We start from the raw sequence: 21639 nt of genomic DNA on the forward strand, positions 1-21639 counted from the left end.
GCGGCACCACATAATTAATACAAAGAACAGAAGTAAAAAACATGCAGCGGAAACACAAGAAAAAACATTAAATCTCAATACCTGCCTAGTTTTCTTTACAAAAAGTATTGATATCCCATCAAAAACATAAATGTAAAAAAGGAGAGCCAAGTTCAATACAAAAATTATGCTTGGCTGTGGGGTTCGCCGCAAAAAGAATGGAGATCTAAATGAGTACCAAGTTCTATGCAAAATCCAAATATGTATTTATAGGAACAAAATAACATTATAAACAAGTATTAAACTCTATTTCTTTGCTTTATTGGATACCTATAACAATTGCTGTTATTTTTAAAAAATGTGAGATCTTAAAGTAGGTTAGATTTGGCTTGGCCAGTTTTTATCAGAATTACAAAATATATATGTTGAATAACTTTATAAAATGACTGATGTAATGAAAACTGGCCTAGTCAAATCTAACCTACTTTAAGATCTCACATTTTTTTAAAATAACAGCAATTGTTATAGGTATCCAATAAAGCAAAGAAATAGAGTTTAATACTTGTTTATAATGTTATTTTGTTCCTATAAATACATATTTGGATTTTGCATAGAACTTGGTACTCATTTAGATCTCCATTCTTTTTGCGGCGAACCCCACAGCCAAGCATAATTTTTGTATTGAACTTGGCTCTCCTTTTTTACATTTATGTTTTTGATGGGATATTAGGTTTTTGGATACCTACAGTGCAATTTTATGGCGTTTTAGCAGATATCTTTCAGAGGTTGATTTGGTGGTAAGTATTTAATGTGTTTACTAAGAAAAGACAGCTAAACATATTTGTTTTACTGTCTCGTAGGAATAGAAATACCGTTTCCCATAAAATTTACTATAAGAATGTATATTAAGTACCTACCTAGAACCAATACTTTGGTATTTCGTCATTACTTTAACTATGCTAATGAATGGCAGGAACCAAACAATTGACCTATTTAATTAAATTCAAATTAGTGTATTTACGTTTGCGATTCGCACAACTTAAATCATAATTCGGCCCGCAATAAATTTGTTATTTGCCTGAACAGTTGGCCAAATGCATAAACTCAATCGTAAACCATCAAATACTCGTAGTTCCTAACACTAATTACGAGTTTTTTTAACCAGGGCCTCTAAATGTGCAATTTACTCTTACACAAGTTTTGTTGTTAACACGGTATTCGACTTTTAGGCAGACGGTGACTTGGCAGTTTAGGCTGCGGAGAAATATTTTTCACACGATATTTAAGCTCTGTTGTTGAAGCGGAGATGTTCCGTGTTAGAAAAATGCTGAAGAGTATTGTTTATTATGAAGCATACTGTTTATTATAGTCTGTAAAGTAGTTGCGACTTTGAAACTAAGTTTTGTAGTAACTTTATTTACAAGATTAGTAGGATTCCAATAGGTAAGTTACAAATAAAAAATAATAATAAAGTATACAGTTTTATTTATGATAAAGATATGCAACGTGAACGTCAGCGTCTTTTTCCATTGGTACTTAATTGTATAAAAATACAGATAAAATCTTTGTTTATAAAATATTCTCATGAACCTAATACCTACACCTATTTACTAGACTTGCACTCCTTGCGATATGGAACAAAATTACATATTTTCAAAGTGCAATATTCCGCTAAATAAAGTACTTAACCAAATTGCGTGTCGAACAAAAGATTAAAGAGCGTGTAAACATAATGATAACAATCCATTGTACGCCAAAGAGCTCCAAATTGTACGTCAATCAGAACCGCGGACCGAATTCCGTGATAGCCCGGCCGGGCACGGGCTTGTTCCATCTTTTAATCTTCAATATTACCTTAATTTGGCATGTTCCACGTGAAAAGGGCGGTAAGGTCAATTTTAAACGCATTTAGCCTTTGACTCTGTGTGTTGCGAAATAAACGGATATAAACAGAGAAGGTAACATTGAATATAATAATGCTCCTCTTTGGTAACATTATGTTTTAAATAGTCAGTGAAGCTGTGGCTATGTGTAGTGTTCGATAATTAATTAAATAGGTACCTATTCTAACTTAATCATTATGAAACTCAGTGGCGCAATGACATTGTCACTCCTGGCGAAAGGACAATTCTGCAAAAGCAATTGTCATGTGTCAAGAGAGAGTTCAGAAGCGTTATCATGGTCATATTTTTATCACTTGTCATGCCATGCTTCACTTTCGCACTTACACATCAGTTGGAACGTGACAGGCATGGTGACAAATGATAAAGAGCCGACCATCTTAGCCCTTCAGGTACCTCTGTGCTAGACGACGAAGATATTTAAGAGTATCTTAGACTTAAGAAGATTAACATTTACGAAACCCCGATGACAGCGTTTTCGAGTGCGTGAAATGAAAGTGTCACGCCGGTGGGTCGATGAGGCGGGACAGTCGTGTCGAATCCCAACAGCAACGCACTTACCATCGGTGAACCCTATGTCTTTACAATAAAGTATATAAAGTATCAATTTATCATCTGGATGATGGTACGTCTCACTCTGACGGCCGTGATAAAATATTGGCATTTCTCGTTGATTGTCTTGACGGGTCGACGGTGTGGGTGTTAATATTTTATAACCAAGTTTTGTAACACATGAAATACCTTTCTGTTGCTGTTTAGATTTTAAACTGTAGCCAAATACTTAACGTTATTGTCTTATGCAGATTACATAGTTAATCCCATTGACTAATACTAAACTACTAGTCACGGTGTTCTTTGTCGCGATAATTTTGGTAGGTTGAATATATTGAGATCAATTGAAGAATGACAGTATTGTCTATCAGTTTATGAGGCAAACTGTACATCAAAGCGTGCCTTGATCATTTAGGTACTAAAACCAAGTCATTTCCTAGGAACAGCTTGGTTCGTAAAGAGATGAATTTATGATTAATAATGTAGTTTCAATGGAGCTAACGATTTGCGAACCATTAGACCAACTAAACATTTCTCATTTATGTAGGTTTCCTAATGGTGCGTTCGTAATGTATGCATGTCTAACAGGCCTATTCTGATTTCGAGATAATCAAAAGATCGAGACGATTTAGAGATCAACTAGATCTACATTAGACATCGACTAGATGTCACTTGGATATCTAAGTCATAACTTGTCGAAATCGTTCAAGAGGACCTCCAGAATCGCGGAAACGTCAAATTTGACATATCTAGGTATCTTACAAATATCTTTAAATTATCCATGTCGTAACTTATTGAAGTCTAGTAGAAATCTAATTCATTTTCCGAATCGAGCCGTAAGAGAGATCTTTACATAGTGAAATATATTAAACTCTTACGAAGAAGATAAGTATATAAAGTTACAGATTGATTGCTTTTTAAATTGCAATAGTTTTGATTGAGTATATTGCCATAAATACAGTTTTTTAGGGTTCCGTACCCAAAGGGTAAAACGGGACCCTATTACTAAGACTCCGCTGTCCGTCCGTCCGTCTGTCCGCCTGTCACCAGGCTGTATCTCACGAACCGTGATAGCTAGACAGTTGAAATTTTCCCAGATAATGTATTTCTGTTGCCGCTATAACAACAAATACCAAAAAGTACGGAACCCTCGGTGGGCGAGTCCGACTCGCACTTGTCCGGTTTTTTAAAATCTGTGTTTTAAAATTGTCAAAAGGATTTATACTAATAAATACACATTAAACTGTTTTCTTTGCGGAAGAAGGGGTCCTTAAATTAAGACGTCGACAAAGGGCTGGTCGGTACCGTTTGAGTCCCTACTAAGGAACCATGTCGTTTGAAGTGAGTTTTAGCAGAAAGTCATAAACTAAACAAAAACAAAAGTATGGAATGGAATAATAGCACGTAGGTATGTTTCAATTTTTTTTAGTTTCTGGATAGTCATTGTCGTTTTAAAAATTCTATCTGTTCGTATCAGAATCACGAGTTTCACATTTAGGTATAGATATTTCTTTAGGTATAGATTTTCCTTTAATTAGAATGCTCTTAAACGGATTATATCACTTATAATGTATAAATATGGGTGTCACCTGTTGACCAGAAACACTTTAAAGGTCGAAACGTCGGGATGTGTAAATTGATTACATGTGTTTAAATAGTTTTATTTCATGAATACGTAACCGAAGACAATACTATTGAAAAAACCAGTGATCGTCCAAACTAATTTCTACCAAACAGGTAATCTAGTTCCTTATTATTTTCGCCGTATACGGTATAGACATTTTAACTTTAACAATATTCTAGACGGAAAATTGTGTATGTACATACTATTTAAAAGTCAGTAAAGGACTCGTAGTAGGGTTATCGGCGCGTACGTCGGCGCGAAGGCTCTCCCGCGGTGGCCGGACTTTATCGATCACGCGCCGTATCATTAGATATCATTGTGATATATGATCGGGCGACCAAACGGTTAGGGCTGTCCCTTGTACTACTTATTCAGGTTCATACTTTACATATCCGACATGTTTTGGTTGTAAGATGTTAGACATTTTTAAATAAAAAAAGGATTTAATTTTTTTGTTTTGGATAAACTAGATACCTATGATAACGGTTTGCCAAACATTGTCTAGAATAAGTATTACCTTTCAGTGTATACTTATTCTTTAGTTAGACATAAGATAGATGACACCTTGCTGTCACCTCTATTGACAATGACTTAAGTTTCAAGATGACATGTACTGGCACCGCGTCGAGCACCAGTACGTTTACCTTACGGTAGAACAGGTCCTTTTCCAGTGTCCAAAGTAGTCGAGATTATCTTCTTAATAATTTGAATGGTACAAAATGCGAAAACATGATTGAATGATGTATGATAATAACGCTTTGCATTGTACATTTTAGTGAACAAAACTAATAATGTTGCAATTTTAAGTAATAGGTACATATTGCTCTTGCATTGCACAAAACAATAACACACTTAACACAACCTGCGGCGCTATCATGATCTCATTTTTATCATTTGTCATATCATGCATCATTTTCGCACTTAGGTACATACTTGTTAGAAAGTGACAGCCATGATGACAAATGATAAAAAAACCGACCGTCTTAGCCCTACTGAAACGATTAAATAAGTCATCATGTTTCAACCCTTAAAACGAAACAATTAAGACAATACCATACGAAACAAAGGAACAAATAAAATCGAAATATCTCGGTTGATCATCCTCACGCGTCTGCCAGTTTGTTTGTAACAAGAATTTCGTTTTTAAGCGATAGAAATATTAGACTAGAGATGTGATAATTCTGCCTTATCTGTCTTATCGGACCGTATATCCGTTAAGGTAAATGTTACAGGCTGTTAGGGGAAATAAAGTTGTTTTCTGGTTCATTATTATCTATTGAGATAGTGCTATGATACTTAGATTTCGTTATTGATGTAAGTTTGTGATTTGTTTTTTATTTATCATAGATGTGTGATTGTGTGTTATTTATTAGAACAAATTTAGTTTAAGTTTTCAATTGAGTATTAACACTTACCTAAATATGGCATTTTAATGTTATTTGCGCTTTCCGTGTATAGTAATTTTGTCAAAAACGCAACTGCCTGACAATTCTAGAACTAAATATAAATAAATTATAACTAATTTAGGAAAATTTACCTAACACTAATAATATGCCACAGTAAGCTCAAAAATGCTTGTTATAAGATTAGTATGTAAATAAATACTAATTGCTTTAAAACATCTAAAACTCAGAAACAAAGTAAGTATGTCACATTGTAAAACTATCACGTCATATAGATCGTGACATTTACGATGAACAGATTTGTCAAATCTAACCCTTAATAACATGACATACGAGTCAAAACACGCGTCTTCCTGAATGACACGACCTATATTCACGGGAACAATTAAGCATTAATAAAAAATTCAGTGAAAATCGTAGCTCATCCTAACTAGCGCTAAAGGCTCCTCGTCACGTTGGGCCAACGCCAACGCCAACGAGGGACGCAGCCATGCGGTAGAATGAGATAACAATATTACTTGCTCCCTCTAACGCATAAATGCGTCCCTCGTTGGCGTTGGGGTTGGCCCAAAGTGAAGAGGAGCCTTAATGTGTGTAGATGTTACAGCGTTGGCATGGTGGTACACGTGAAATTCAACGCAGAACTAATTTTATGGAGCTGAACTAATTAAAACCAGACTGATAGTTCTATTAAATATCCCTTTGTTTCTAGAACAGGACTCCTTGTCCAAGAACTTACACAAGTTACACAACTAGTAGGTACCTAATACCCACTAGGTATACCTTTTTTTTAAAGAGGGGAAATGTTTTACGCTTACCACCCCGGCGCGGGGACGGGCCGGGATGGTTATGTGGGACTCCCTGTTGTGGGCTAATGAGACCCCAGGTTTACCCACTAAAACCCCTCTGTTGCCGCCTCGCTGCTATACGGCGAGATCCCAGGAACGCCGAAGTACTCTTCAGGTATACCTACGTTAACCCTATGGAAGTATTTTGAACTCCCTACCTATCTTAAAATTAAGCCGCCTAGAATCTGTTGTCTGATTGAAGTGTAATGATATTTTATTTCATATTAGATTTTATTTTTTATAAAATGATACCTACATTATGTTTAGCCAAATATTTTTAAACCATGCTGAGACTTATGGCGTTATTCATAAACGCGTCACTAATAGCCTGAATAAGCTATGAATCGTTTGTCTTTAGCTGTCATTTGGACTTATGTATCTGTAAGAAAGGGATAAAACATAATTTAATTAAATCAGGCCCGTAAAGTTTTATGAATAAGGGTTAGAAATTATTACGAGTACGCAACTGTTACTTAATAGCTATTTGTCGTAGCTTCCGATACTCCGCGACGGCATCAGAGGGCCTACCGCGAACCACGTTCGACGTGTTGCCTCAGTTGCCTCTCTGTCGCACTTGTAAATTCGTACGTAAGTGTGACATAGGCAACACGTCGAACGTGGTTCGCGGTATTAGGCCATCAGACTAAGCAGACGAGTGAGGAATGTGCCGTAAGCATTCATTAAGTATTGTGAGAACAAGGCTATCGGCAATCAGCACGACGAGTTACGTGTATTAAATACATTCCCAATTCAATTCCTAGAAGGATCCCTGGGCAGATACTGCCGCTCCTGCCTGCACGGACACGCCGCCCCCGCACGTCTTGGAGCACTTGCTCCACGGGCCCCACGCGCTCCAGGCGAACGTATTGATTGTCATAATAATGGCACATACCTAGAAGGATCCCTGGGCAGGCACTGCCGCTCCTGCACGGACACGCCGCCCCCGCACGTCTTGGAGCACTTGCTCCACGGGCCCCACGCACTCCAGGCGAACGTATTGATTGTCATAATAATGGCACATACCTAGAAGGATCCCTGGGCAGGCACTGCCGCTCCTGCACGGACACGCCGCCCCCGCACGTCTTGGAGCACTTGCTCCACGGGCCCCACGCACTCCAGGCGAACGTATTGATTGTCATAATAATGGCACATACCTAGAAGGATCCCTGGGCAGGCACTGCCGCTCCTGCACGGACACGCCGCCCCCGCACGACTTGGAGCACTTGCTCCACGGGCCCCACGCGCTCCAGGCGAACGCCGTGCCATTTGTTCGAGTCGGTTCTGTCGTTCGAGATACCTGGAATTGTCGGACATCGGTACAGATATTTTTAAATTACATGAAAAATGGAATTAGCACTTGCGACCTTGGACTTGGATTTTAAATTCATTATTTATAAAATATTCCCTATGTTAAGTAGATAAGATAAGTATATAGTTCGTTTTTTTTTTGCATTAGAAAGAACTTCCAAGAAGGTAAGCGATCTTGACATGTCTTTTAATTGAAAAACGCTTTTTAAAATTCAATAACTAAGTATTACTTATGAAAGCAGAAGAATATAAATGATTGTATTAGATTCATAATTGTTACATATTTGCCGTAACTTATTTTTAAAATGTGTTTTTCAATTAAAAGACACATCAAGATTGTTTACCTAATTTCTAATGCTAAAAAAACGAACTATAGGGAAGGTACAGGGAAGTTTTCCATTAATTTTTATATTGATCGAAGCTGACGTCCTTCTAAATATTCCGCTTGTCTGTAATTGGAGCCACGCGATTGACAACGTCGATTGACAACGTTAGCGTCCTGGTACAATTTGTAGAAGTGGGGCTCTGAATTGATATACTTCATGATTCATGATATCAAATTACATGTGAAAGCATACTAGCCTAGTATGGTGTTTGTTTGAGAAACAATGCTCGAAAGATAAATAGACGAACACTTTAACAATTTTTAGTGTATTAACTCACATTATAGACGGGTCTAACGCGAATTATATTCAATTACCTTGATTTACCGACGTTTCGACACAGGTTTCACTGGTGGTAATGTGAGTTAATATGTATTCAAAACGCGAAAGTTTAAAATATTATAATTTTTAGTGTACCGCACAATACTTTGTTCGCGGTACACTTATGGGATCACTTCGGTCTTGCAAATCATTAAATTTGTTTCTGCATGAAAACGAAAACTAGAAAACGTAAAATGACAAGTCAGTAGACCAAATAACAAACAAAAATTACCAGCAAATATGTCACCAGTTGGAAAAAAAAATATTTAAATTAGTGATTTATACACGGTGTAACATGAGGAAACCGAATAAGTCAAAAGAAGGAAAAAAATGTAATATGAGTTTAGGTCAATTACGCCAAAAAAAATAAATAATTTTGTTTTGTTTTTTAAAATTTTTGAATGTATGTATTTGTACATAAAAAATAAATGTTATTGGTAAACTTGTCACTTATAATTGATTTTTACGTTTTTTTTTCGCTAAGCCTTTTTTTTGCAGTGTTACTTGTCACTTCTTGACATCTATCAATAAGGATATTTAGACTACGTCCGATAGTCGCAACATCACCATCAAAAAGGCATTTTACACTATGTAACAATAAAAACTTTTTTTTTATCAATATTATCTCTGAAACTAGGCGAATTTGAAAAAAGTTTATAGGACATTTTTGTATCTAAATATGATCAGGAATACTGTATATAGCTTTGATTGTGTATCGAGTTTGTGTCAATTCTAAAATTGTAGTTGATTTTTCCGTGACAACCATGACCGTCCGTCCGGGTCCGTTTCTCAAAAGTTTGTAACTTGTAATACAAGCGGAAGTCACTTTTTGATAGCTTTTGTTAGAAATAAACTTCTACTTGTATTACAAGTTACAAGCTTTTGAGAAACGGGCCTCAGAACTCAAAATTGAACTGGAGTGATAGCTTAAGAACTGAAAATATCTATACTACAAAGAGCTTGTGTTGTGTGTTTAGCAACTTCTGAATTCGAACGATATCTTAGCCTACCACAACCGCATCATCATCATCATCAGTCGTTCCCTCAATGCTGAGGGTCGTGACATCATGTCCTAATGTTGCTGATCAGTCTCTTCCATAGGCTTCTGTCACCCGCCATATGTACGGCTTCCACATACCACAACCGCATAACTTTCAATGTTTCACGAGGCATTCAGAATTATTTACAAACAAAATACCTACCGCGTTACAAATACCCGTTATTTGATCTCTAAACTTGCCCTTTAGTCATCTGCTTATTATAACCAAGATTCAAAACATTGGATAAACTTACCGGCCTTAGCTCGGTGCTCGTAAGCTGCGCCTGCACCAGTCTTTGGCAGATTGCAAGAGATCTGAAATATAAACAAAGCCGTTATTGACCAGTATAATTTGACCTAAAGTTACGTGTGGTTTTCAGGGATGAGGGGAGCAAGTTATAATGGATTAGAGCTTAATGTTAAGACAAAATGTACTAAATTGGCAGTACCATCGTCCAGTGATAATTTTATTGACAATAAGTAAACCGTATTACAAACCCATAGGGTCCATAGGTAGTCAGTTAAGTGCTGCTGTTAATAATAGGTCTGTTCATGACAATGCTTGCCGACTGCCACAGGACTGATATAATCTGACCTTCGATTACTAATAATTACAACGAATGCAAGGTTCAAGTTTTATTCTGGATATAAGGAGAAATACTTTGTGAATATAACAGTTAATTTATCATCCCTTTGTGCAATGTCACGGATGACGAATGGTAAAGCTTCTGTCGATCGACTAACACAATGTATGAGGCACAAAGGAGTGTTTGTTTTTCAAGTAAACAACAGTGAGCGAAAGTGCTTTTTAGAGATCTATCCTCTTATATGATTTGTATATAAATATAATATAGCAGAGTGAATTCCAAAGCGTGTGTGTTCCCGGGTTTCAGAACGACTATCGTATCAATATCAATACCTATTGAAATGGATTACTTGTATAAAACATAGTCTAGGAATCCTCTAGACTAGACCGAGTTTAGAGCAATTATTTCATGCAACCGATGATGTCAAAAATGCGGGGGTGCGCGGTACGAGGTGAGCATAGTCCCGTGCCGTGATTGGTCCGGTCAAAGACACGGACGTCACACAAAGACACTTTCGACTCGAACATGGAGTAAAATTACCGTATGCATGGCAGAGGGGGTAGCGCGACTATGCTTAGTCTGGAGGATGTTTTGTCTGTGATATAAAATGAAGCAAATAAGTACCTAAGTCTGAAAATCATTTATTTATGGAATGTCGATAAAATATGACGTTATTTATTTGTAATTTTGAAATTTTTTTCTGCTTTTTAATTATGACCTTAAAAATATCTATGACTCAAACCAACCTAAAATGAGTTAGCACATGCTATTCAAACTGATTTTAACAATTTAACTACTTTCAAAATCCAAGAAGACATTAAAAATTTATAACACCATACATTAAGTATTGGATATTTTCCCCTAAAAATCGTTAGAATCAGACCGAGAAAACTCTGCAGCGATTTTGTTAGCCCACGCAGTACAAGTGTCATTTTAAACGTCTATGAAGTTATGACGTGTAAATAACACTTGCACTGCGTGGGCTACCAAATTCGCTGCAGACTTTTCTTGGTCTAACTCTACCCTCGCTTCTTCACCGGTCGCGTAATAAATGCACATACTGCAAATGGTTGTTTTGTTAGTGTCAAATACGTGTGCGATTACCATTTCCGTCTTTGGTAGCGCCTCGGCCCTTTGAATACCAACTACTACTTAGATAACATCGTGACTCGAAGGGCTCTAATGCTTTTATGAAATATTAATTGGCCCGATGATACTTTAATAGAATACCGACCGCCGTTGATCAGTGAAATCTTTAGAGACGATCTACAATCATTACGACACTGGGATTGGTGTTTGTTTTAAAGAGAATTTGAGGAAGTAGGTATGAGTCGATTATAAAAGTGATCTCGTTTGTCTGAGGACTATGAAATAACTTTTATAAATGAGTCTTGTCAAAGGTCGTATTATAAGAATTTAGTACCTAAAGTATCTATTGAGACCTTAAATTAAATTAACTTCCTAAGGTGGACATTTTATGGATAGAACTTAGGACTAGCGTCATGGATAAGTAACAATTTGAACATTCATAATCATAATACCAATGGAATAACAATAATACATGTGCACATTGGTGGCCCTAGTGCATAAATGGATCCCAAGCCTCAAACTCCATTGTTACTGCATTTGAATCATTAAATCTGTGGTTATCGGTATTTATTATTCGCATTTAAATATTAGAATCAGCTTCCGCGTCCCATTCAAAGCCGTTCGGAAAGATTACTGACCGAGGTTCTAGGTTAGCCATTATAATCGGAGCTTTATAGTTATAACGAATGTAATAGATAATTATGCTACAGTCACAGAATAAGGATATTATCATATAGAAGTTACAGAACGAACGCGCTCCACCCGGAATGGAATTACCTCACCCCGCGGCAGTAGATTGTCAGTCATAAAGTGACATTCCATTTCCAACTGCAGCTGCAATACTGTTCATTTTCTATGGAAATTGACAATGACAGCGAACAGTATTGCAGCTGCAGTTGGAAATGGAATGTCACTTTCATACTGACAGAAACTCAGTTCGGTTAGCAACATGATGACGGAAAGTTAAAAATGACAGTGAACAATACAGTACAAATACTCTTTATTGCACACCTCAATTACAGAAAACAATACAAAGAATACAGAGAAAAAGACGTTACACAACAGGGGCGGTATTATCGCCAAAAAGCGTTTTGTGACAAATAGGATAGAAACCGCTAATCAAAACTTAAATAATGTATGGAAATTGACAAGTGACTTTTCGTAGCATCTGCCATCCTGACATAAGGGTTGGAGTTTGTTGAGGTACGATTGTCATCTTGCCTAGGGTTCAAGGGCCTACTGCGAAAAACGAAAATCGAAATTTGTTTACCTGCCTCTCTTTCGCTCGAGTATGCAAGAACGATAGAGATCCGGATATTTTTTTTTCTTTAGCCTATTAGTGTGTCCCACTGCTGCTGGGCAAAGGCCTTTCCTCTTTCCCGCCACTTGTCTCTGTCTGATGCACACTCTCGCCACTCCACTACGTTAGTACTCTTTATTATACTGTGACTCCACACAGAATGTATCGAGGTTGTCCCGTCATCTCCGTTTGGGTCTTCCTCTGCCCCGAGATCCATCGTGTGGGATCCAGTCCGTGGAAAATTTAGATTTTCGGTTTTCGCGGTCGGCCCTCTAGTCTGTGGTCGAGTGTATGCTTCATGAATGTATAGGCTGGAAAGATAGCGGATGCCATCTAAGATTAGATAAATAGTATTACCATGAACAGTATGAGCTCTCTGATTACTGGCCGTTGTCTCTGTGTTTATCTTTATCGACATGGATGTTCTATTGTAATAGGATGAAATCTAAATCAACATTGGCTAACATTGTGATCTCTAAAACAACGAGGTAAATTTATATTTATATTAGTTTAATCATTAGTTTAATAATAAAGATTTAAATGGGGCTCCCATACAACAAACGTGATTTTTGACCAAAGTTAAGCAACGTCGGGAGTGGTCAGTACTTGGATGGGTGACCGTTTTTTTTGCTTTTCTTTTTTGTTTTTTTTTTTTGCATTATGTTACGGAACCCTTCGTGCGCGAGTCCGACTCGCACTTGCCCGGTTTTTTATGTCAGCCGGCGTATTATGGATGGCTTTATCTATCTTTATCCACGTGATAAAATAACTTTCACTTTTTAACACTGTGAGATAGAAAGTGACGGACACCCTTTTATCACGCTGTCACGTACCGTAGAACGATCATCATATCCGTACTGGAAAGGTACTAGTAGTTACATAGGTATTTATAATTTGTGCATAACTTATAGGTAGGTCCTTACATATTAGTAGGGACATACAGTTTCAGAACTTTTCATAATACTGAAGTGTTTTCAAAATTAAACAAAACTTGCTTAAAAATATTACATAATACTCGTATTAATTATCCATAGTACCACGTGAACAAATAGCCGTAAAATAAACAAGACGCCTTTGTGGGACACTTGGAAATAGGTTGATAAACACTGAAGATTACGTGTTGAAATACGCTGAGAGACAAATAGCGGACTGACGGAATGTCACGAATGGCATTCTTCATTTTATTTCGGCAACCATAAAAACTTACCTTGGGGAAGTTTTTGTTTTTAAATAATACGTAACATATTGGTTCCATTTATTTTTTACACAATTTAAAACACTCCCTTCTGTTGTGTTTTGTTTTATCCCCAGTCATCGTTACGAGTTTCTTACTTTACGCACTTGTATCGTAAATATCGTAATGTATTAAAAATAAAAAAATATTGCACCCTCCATGAATAATTATATATAAATATAAATAATCCATTCCAACTACACTCAACCACAAACTAGTCAAATTTTACACTTTAAATGGAGATATAATATAATATATGAATATCATTAAGTATCATTACAGTAAAACCCTGATTTTCGTAGCATAACTATGAACGAAAAAGTCCTGCTAAAAAGTCAAAAGTTTCGATTTTTTACTTTAAATATTATGCCTATTTTTTCAATTCATCCTGTCTCATTTGAAATCAGTCATCTGTTGATCAATTAGTTTAAATTGGTATGATACCTACTAAATTGGATATTTAGAACTCGACTTCTTAGTCGTAGTAGTATATTTAGTAGTAGTTGTAGGTATAAGAAAGAAGCTGTAGAAAATTATGTCAAATCAAAGGGAACCCTAACAAAAATAGGGCATTGGTACCAGACATATAAGTCATCAAGGATCGGCCGTCACGGACGGTCGGGCTCAACTGAAAGAGCGTATCTTTGACAATTTCAATGACATATACGACTTTTATTCGTAGTGTTGCGCTTGCGTCATCGACACAGATTATTCTGACGATAAATCACCGGCTTTCTGGATCGGAATGAGATCACGATCCAATCGGACCGGGATGATGGAGCTAATTGAGCTAATTTGATAGTAGCTTCGAGGTAGGTGGTTTGGGCAAACTGGAGTGCTTCTGTGGGGCAGTCGGAACATTGATTGTTTTAATATAATACAAATACTCGCTACAGAAAACAATACAAAGATTGCAGAATAGATGAGGTTAAACAACATCATGATTGTGATAAAAATATAAATATGAGTATAATTATGGTTTAGAACAGCATATTGAAAAATCTCGAGGGTGCAAATTTGTGTTTTCATATATTTTACTGATTTAATGATAATTTGGATTTATTAATAAATTGTGAGAAATTTTGTTGAGATTTTTTCAAAATATAGTGTTCGTAGCATAAGTAATCACATCTCAAATTTGCGAATTACTACTTTAGATTTTCCATATAATATATTTCAAACTGTTCGGTCCCGACTAATATCACTATGAAGTCTACGAACATATGCAGTTCGTAACATCAACGTCTCGCGCCGTCCGAGTTTTTGCGCGTTTCGATAGTCTGATTTGCTTGATTTGACAGCTGCGATGTTCGAACACAACACATCATTTGATACGTGTTTGTTATGTAAATATTTTCCCAAGAGCATATTGTTACACTGTCAGCGCCACACTATAATGTTTGAGTTGGTGTTGTCTTAAGGTCCCAGTACACAATGGGCCATCGCCGGCCACTCCAAGGGACGCATTTATGCGTTAGAGGGAGCAAGTGATATTGCTATCTCATTCTACCGCAAGGCTGCGTCCCTTGGAGTGGCCGGCGATGGCCCATTGTGTACTGGGGCCTTTAAATATTGTAGTTGTTGGGTAACGGTGCATAGGTATGATAAAAATTTGTGCAATGAACTCGCGTATTTTTTAATCTTGAACTCAGATACTTTATTGAAACAAATGAGTAGATAGCAATACTGCCCTCCTAACGATAAGTGCAATAACTAATTTTGAAATCTCAGTCGCTTGTGTGACACATTGTATGAGAACAAGGTATATTATTTAATGATAATTTAATATGAGTTATTGCACTTATTGTTAGGAGGGCAGAATAGTATATTAAGATACTAGTGCGAAAAGTAGGCAATTCGCAACGAGTGGCGATAAATTGAAACACGATCGAAGACGACGACGAGTAGGTACAGTCAGCCATGAAAGTGGTCTACCACTTTTCGACTCTATCTTCTGATTGATAGAGTCGAAAAATGGTAGACCACTTTCATGGCTGACCGTACTTTACCGCCCTACGCGGTAATTGGCACAATACGTGCATATGTCGAAAATTTACAGGGCCATATGTACTATAAAAAAAGTTTAAAGCGTATTAGGTACGAACGGTTTCTATGTAAATACTTTTTTGTAGCCCATTATTCAAAAATATCCTAATATGTACTATACCATAACGTGCAACAAGAAATAACACCAGAAGTATACACTTACACCACCTTACACCAGAAGTATGCACATATACAATGAAATAAAGAATACATCCAGGGCTATAACCGCGAAAATCGAAGTTCGCAAATTGCGGGCATTTTTCTCTGTCACTCTAATTACGCCTTCATTGGAGTAAAAGAGAAAGATCCCCGCAATTTGCGAATTTCGGTTTTCGTGGTAGCCGCCCAGAATCAAAAGTGCATGTTACGCTCTTAATGAATGAATTCCATCGCTGTAGGTAGGTACATCGCATTCTATAAATGTTTCATTCTGATTAAGCAAAAACTTTTGAACATTACATGAAAAATTAACGATTTTATGCGTTAAGTTATACCGGGTGTGGCCTGTAACACGAGCAAATAATTTAAACATATTGTACTCCTCAAACCGTGACACTTTTGTTCAACAACTTTTAAAAATTATGAAGTATTTAGACTCCCTTTTATTCATACAAAATAAATATTATCTTCAATGGACGCCATCGCCAAGCCATATACATTGTGATCACGCATTGTGTTTGACGTTGCTTGTCACGTTGAAACATAACAAATTTCGCAATACATTGCGTCTTAGAATAAACTTTAGTGTGTTAAAATCAAACCACAAGTTATTTTTAAAAGTCGCTGAACAAAATGTTGGTCAGTATGAGGCCTACAGTCACAGTTTAATTTTTTGCTCATATTACAGGCCACATCCGGTATTATGTTGTAGTTATAGTTAATCCCTAATTGAGTATTTTCTGATAGATCAAAGACCGCGTCTGATATTTTGTTTACAAAGTTCCTATTCCCAACGGACAGACAATCCGCTCTATGATTTCATAATCTTTTCACTCGGGAATTAGCTTACGAAAATAATTCAATCATTCGATTCGATTGACCTATTTATAATATGCATTATTATGAAGTGTAATGCGTCTGATTCCTACCTATCTGCTTAGAATAATATTTGTTACAAGGTGACTTGTATCATACATCGTTTACCAAAAAAATACTGGAAATATAAGAACAGAGAGAAGAGAATCGAGAATAATTAATTAAATATTGATCACAATAACTCTATTTCGATTTTTAATTGTAAACTTTTATTAACATGGGTACGCTAAAAGCTAAATAACTACTGGTTTAGGTACACTTTTGTAATTGAACATGAAATGTGACTAATATAATATAAATATAATAATTATAATTTTAATAAAATCAACAATACATACACACGTATACAAACCGAATACTAATACATATTAGTATTTCATTACCAGTCACTTAGAATATAAATTAATTACGTCGTTAACTTTTATGACAGCAAAAACTAATGTAGCCAACCTACATATGGATTCATAAAAGTCCAACTACGAGTCCGCATAAATTACGAAAACCATTAGAAATTCCATTTTCGTAACTCTGTCCAATATGTCAAATTAAGTGCTGTGAACTGCTATCCTTTTCTTGCTACGTTATATGCCGTTTGGAGTGAGAAAGAGGAGTATATGGAAATAATAAAACGGTATCAGAGCATTTGCATTAAACATTCACAAGCGAGCCAAATGCGAAAGTCTTGTAGGAAATATTGGAAGTTCAAGTTCAAATGATCTAGTTCAAAGGTAAACGCACGGGCGGCGCCGGATCATGGTATGTTAACAAGTAAAGATGGGCCGAATATTGACTTTGCCGAATACGAATATTCGGCGTAGATCATACCGAACCGAATATTCAGCCGAATATTGGGTTGGACTAAACCTGACTAAAATAAATTCATACAGGTCCGCGATGTGCACTCCGCACGTATTTTTCAACCTTCCCCTCTGGAACGACTGGACTGGGAATGTTTATGAAAAGAAATGGAACCGTCTCATGCCTGAGGGGCTACCGCGAAAACAGAAATTCGCAAATTGCGGGGATCTTTCCCTTTTACTCCAATGAAGGCGTAATTAGAGTGACAGAGAAAAATGCTCGCAATTGACTCGATTTTCAATTTTTACGGTAGCCGTCCTGACCACGAAGTGCACCCGCGTGACCAGCGTCAGCTAGCGGACGCCATTAAAAACAATGTGTTCATTCGGTAAATATTCGGCAGTTCGAACCGAACTATTCGGCCGAATACGAACATTGAAAAATATGCCGAATACCGAATAACTACCGAATATTTGGCCCATCTCTACTAACAAGCAATAAACACGAACTACGGCAGTGTATCGATGGGTTGAAGCTGACGGTTTATGATTCGCTGAAAGAGAAAGTGGAAAACAGAAATGGAAATTTTATTACTACCTATGCTTACTTCATTTTATTGGCCTGCAATAGTTATGGATGTCAGTATAGGTAAGTTATTGTTCGATTCAACATTTTCGTATGTGTGATAGCACACTGTTCTTGTCAAATGAGGAAATAATGATTTTTTGCAAGATGGTAGTCTGGCAGGTATCTTAGGATTTAACGTGAAAGTAAGAACTATAGGTACCTGGTTCTATAGCTGCCTACTGCTTTGGATCCTAATAGTTCATTGTAAGAGCGTAGCATATAAAAACATATAAAAAATCAAAAATGCGCGTTTTCCCAGAGATAAGACCTAGCTAGTTCGATTTTCCGATATCCCCGAAATATATAAAAAAAATATATACAAGAATTGCGCGTTTAAAGGTATAAAAAAAATCGAAACACTCAAATCCATCCAACCCAGTGAGTGAAAAAAGGCAACTTCAAAATTAGAAGCATCAGGGTAATGTCAAGTTTATACGCGAGCCAGTCCCGTTTTAGTTAATAATGTAAATCAGAGAGACATTGACAAACTCCCATAATAACCCTAACAGAATCAGGAAGCTCGGATCCAATTCCACTTCCAATTAATTGCACAGATAAAACATTCTGTTCACAACCGTGACCTGAATATGCTTTCTAAAAGGACGTAAGTCCTAATAAACTTAATGCTAAGTCCACACGTACGTGTACACCTGCAGTAACATGTTACACAACGAAGGCCGCAATAATATCTGACACGATCTTATTTGTAGCGCAATAAGAGCGAATCACATAATTTTACGGTCTCCGTTGTGTAACACATTACTGCAGGTGACTGTACCAATACTGATTTTTAGGGTTCCGTACCCAAAGGGTAAAACGGGTCCCTATTACTAAGACTTCGCTGTCCGTCCGTCCGTCCGTCCGTCCGTCTGTCACCAGGCTGTATCTCACGAACCGTGATAGCTAGACAGTTGAAATTTTCACAGATGACGTATTTCTGTTGCCGCTATAACAACAAATACTAAAAACAAAATAAAATAAAGATTTAAATGGGGCTCCCATACAACAAACGCGATTTTTGACCAAAGTTAAGCAACGTCGGGAGTGGTCAGTACTTGGATGGGTGACCGTTTTTTTTTGCTTTTTTTTGTTTTTTTTTTTTTTGCATTATGGTACGGAACCCTACGTGCGCGAGTCCGACTCGCACTTGCCCGGTTTTATTTTTTACTTGAAATCGAGCTTGTACGAGTAGGAATTCATATTTTACCTACAATCAAGGAATTTGATTTCTGTGCCATTTCTTGTCACAGTGACAATAATATGAAATCTCTAGCAGTTTTTGACACCTATAATATTGACTGTCACTCTCCATACCTACTTAGCATAATACATGTCTGAAATGGTACAGAAATCAAATTCCTGGAATGACTTATGACAAGGATCGTATATGCTAATAATTTTAAAGCGTAGCTAAACATAACACATACATGTGCACACTTTTACTAACTATCAATAAGGTAAGTCATTTGGACTAAGTTAATAATTTCAATAATTTCGTCAATATAAAAGCTAAATAAAATATAATAGGTATGGGAACGTAAAATTAAGCTAGTCATCTAGCACATGTGGACACAGCATTAGGCATGAAACCATTCTTCCCTGCCTCAGAATTAACGATAGGAAAATGCAAATGCCATCCAGTTTCCAGTAAATTAATAATTTGTTTACAAACCAGATAGGCCCTTTGTGAGGGCTATAAAAGTAATTGGTGTAATTCGTCTCAATCGGTTATGTTGTAAATTGGGGTTAGCAGCACCAAAGCGTGCATTAAGCTGTTAGCCTATTACACGGTTAACAGTTTGTAACAAGGGGGCGATTGTGCACCTGGAGTTATAGTTTTTGTAGTGATAAGGTTTGTGATCTACCCACATATTGTGGAGACATATTCTGATTTTTTATATTAGATATATATCAATCTGATATTATAAATCACAGTGCATGTCGCTGGCACATTTACATTAGTGCAAGAGGAACACACTAGATGAATATCACGATAGATAGATAGATAGATAAAGCGTTTATTTAATTGCTGCGAATACACACAAATTAGAAAATATACAGGCAGACAGAAGATTACACAATAGAAGTATTTTATAAATTTTGGAATGTTTCCAGTTGTAACACAGTCTCATAAGTGACGAAGATTTCACGTACTGTTACAAAAATTCTTTCCTCTATTTTTAAGGAAATATGCAAAAATGATTACTTTTTCCATTAAAATATGAACCATAAAACTAAATAGCAACAGCTAATACACACAACTATTCCTGATTAAGTGAATTAATCGCGGTATAAGCAGACTCAGGCGAGAAGCTCATTTGTAATATTTGCACGCAAGCCTGCGCCCGCGCCCTGCGGCATCCTGATAACTACTACTGAAAACTATTTATCTACATTATGATCATTAGTCGAAAGTAATCCTTAACTTTAAATGCATAAGGTTTAATTTAGAAGTTTATATAAGTAAGATATACACCCTTTTGTTAAATAGTCTTTGTTTACTCCAATTTCCAGACAGGTAGCGTAATTATAGCAACATTTCACTGTTGGATGTCCAGAAATAGGTAGGTATTATAAAGTTATAGAGGTAGTGCACTAGGTAAGATTGCCTCATTACGGCTAATGATAATGTTTATAATGACTTATGTTCCTTAGTACATCCGCTAATACACTTTACAGCAAGCTCAAACATCGATAGGGATGATATAGGTATGTGTAGCTGATATGATAATGTATTATAGGATACCGACGCGACGATCGTGTTTTAAACTGTACTCCTCCTGTGAAGATCGCAGGATTTCCAAGAAAATCTTGAACTAAAGAAAGTACGGAGATATATCCACGATTGACTGGGGAGAAATTACCGAGAGCACAAAAAATAAAGGCTAGAGTCCGTCTAAGTTAAATCTTCAGCGATTTATTAGCAACAAAGGATAAAGGATAGCAACAAAGGATAGCAACGATAACATGGTAAACGTCATACGTTAAAGAAACTTTGTGGAGTGAGGTTATCGACTGCTAAGTGGTCGCTGCTACGTCATTGCAAACTTGACATCGAAATACTATTTTTACTCAATTTGGTATATAAGCACGTACGTTATTATAAAATGACCAACGGCGCGATTTGGGAAATGAATTAGAGATTCATTAGATATGAAATAGTAAAGATAGGTATGCGACGTCCCACGGGTAAAGGTTCTTTATGGCGGTTGGCGATTATTAACGCCGCTCCAATATTATGCGCTATGCGACGTAACCGCCAGCCGCCATAAGGTACCTGTTGTCGTGGAACGTCACGTATCTTTACTATTTCATATCTAGTGAATCTCTAATTCATTTCCTACATCGGGCCGCAAGTCCATAGCCAAACTGAACGCATGACGCAACAGGGCGCGGCGTAAAGTGTCACAGCGAATTCAACCGCACCTATACCCGCAGAATAATAACGCACTGGAAATCGGTCAGTCCGGCCGTTTGCCATTGTCTTTGTCTAATTACTGTTATTAGGGTATGTTTGTGAGCCGAAGGTAGCGATTGTTGTGTATTGAGCTGTTGTATCTCAATA

At 36.8% G+C, this 21639-nt stretch overlaps 1 protein-coding gene across 2 annotated transcripts in view; it reads right to left on the minus strand.

The window, feature by feature from the left end:
- Positions 1–21639, minus strand: part of LOC134672000 (thrombospondin type-1 domain-containing protein 4-like) — a 206275-nt gene that overhangs the window by 91045 nt on the left and 93591 nt on the right. The window contains exons 3-4 of one of the 2 annotated variants that reach the window (XM_063529899.1): positions 9613–9673; positions 7462–7604 (exon numbers count right to left, since the gene is read on the minus strand). In XM_063529899.1, the coding sequence (XP_063385969.1) occupies positions 7462–7604; positions 9613–9673 (204 nt within the window). Of the gene's footprint in view, positions 1–7199; positions 7297–7461; positions 7605–9612; positions 9674–21639 lie in introns of those variants that run through there. The other variant, XM_063529898.1, reaches the window with a different exon arrangement.

This window comes from Cydia fagiglandana, chromosome 16 (genome assembly GCF_963556715.1).
Source record: "Cydia fagiglandana chromosome 16, ilCydFagi1.1, whole genome shotgun sequence".
Classification (NCBI taxonomy): Eukaryota; Metazoa; Arthropoda; class Insecta; order Lepidoptera; family Tortricidae; genus Cydia; species Cydia fagiglandana.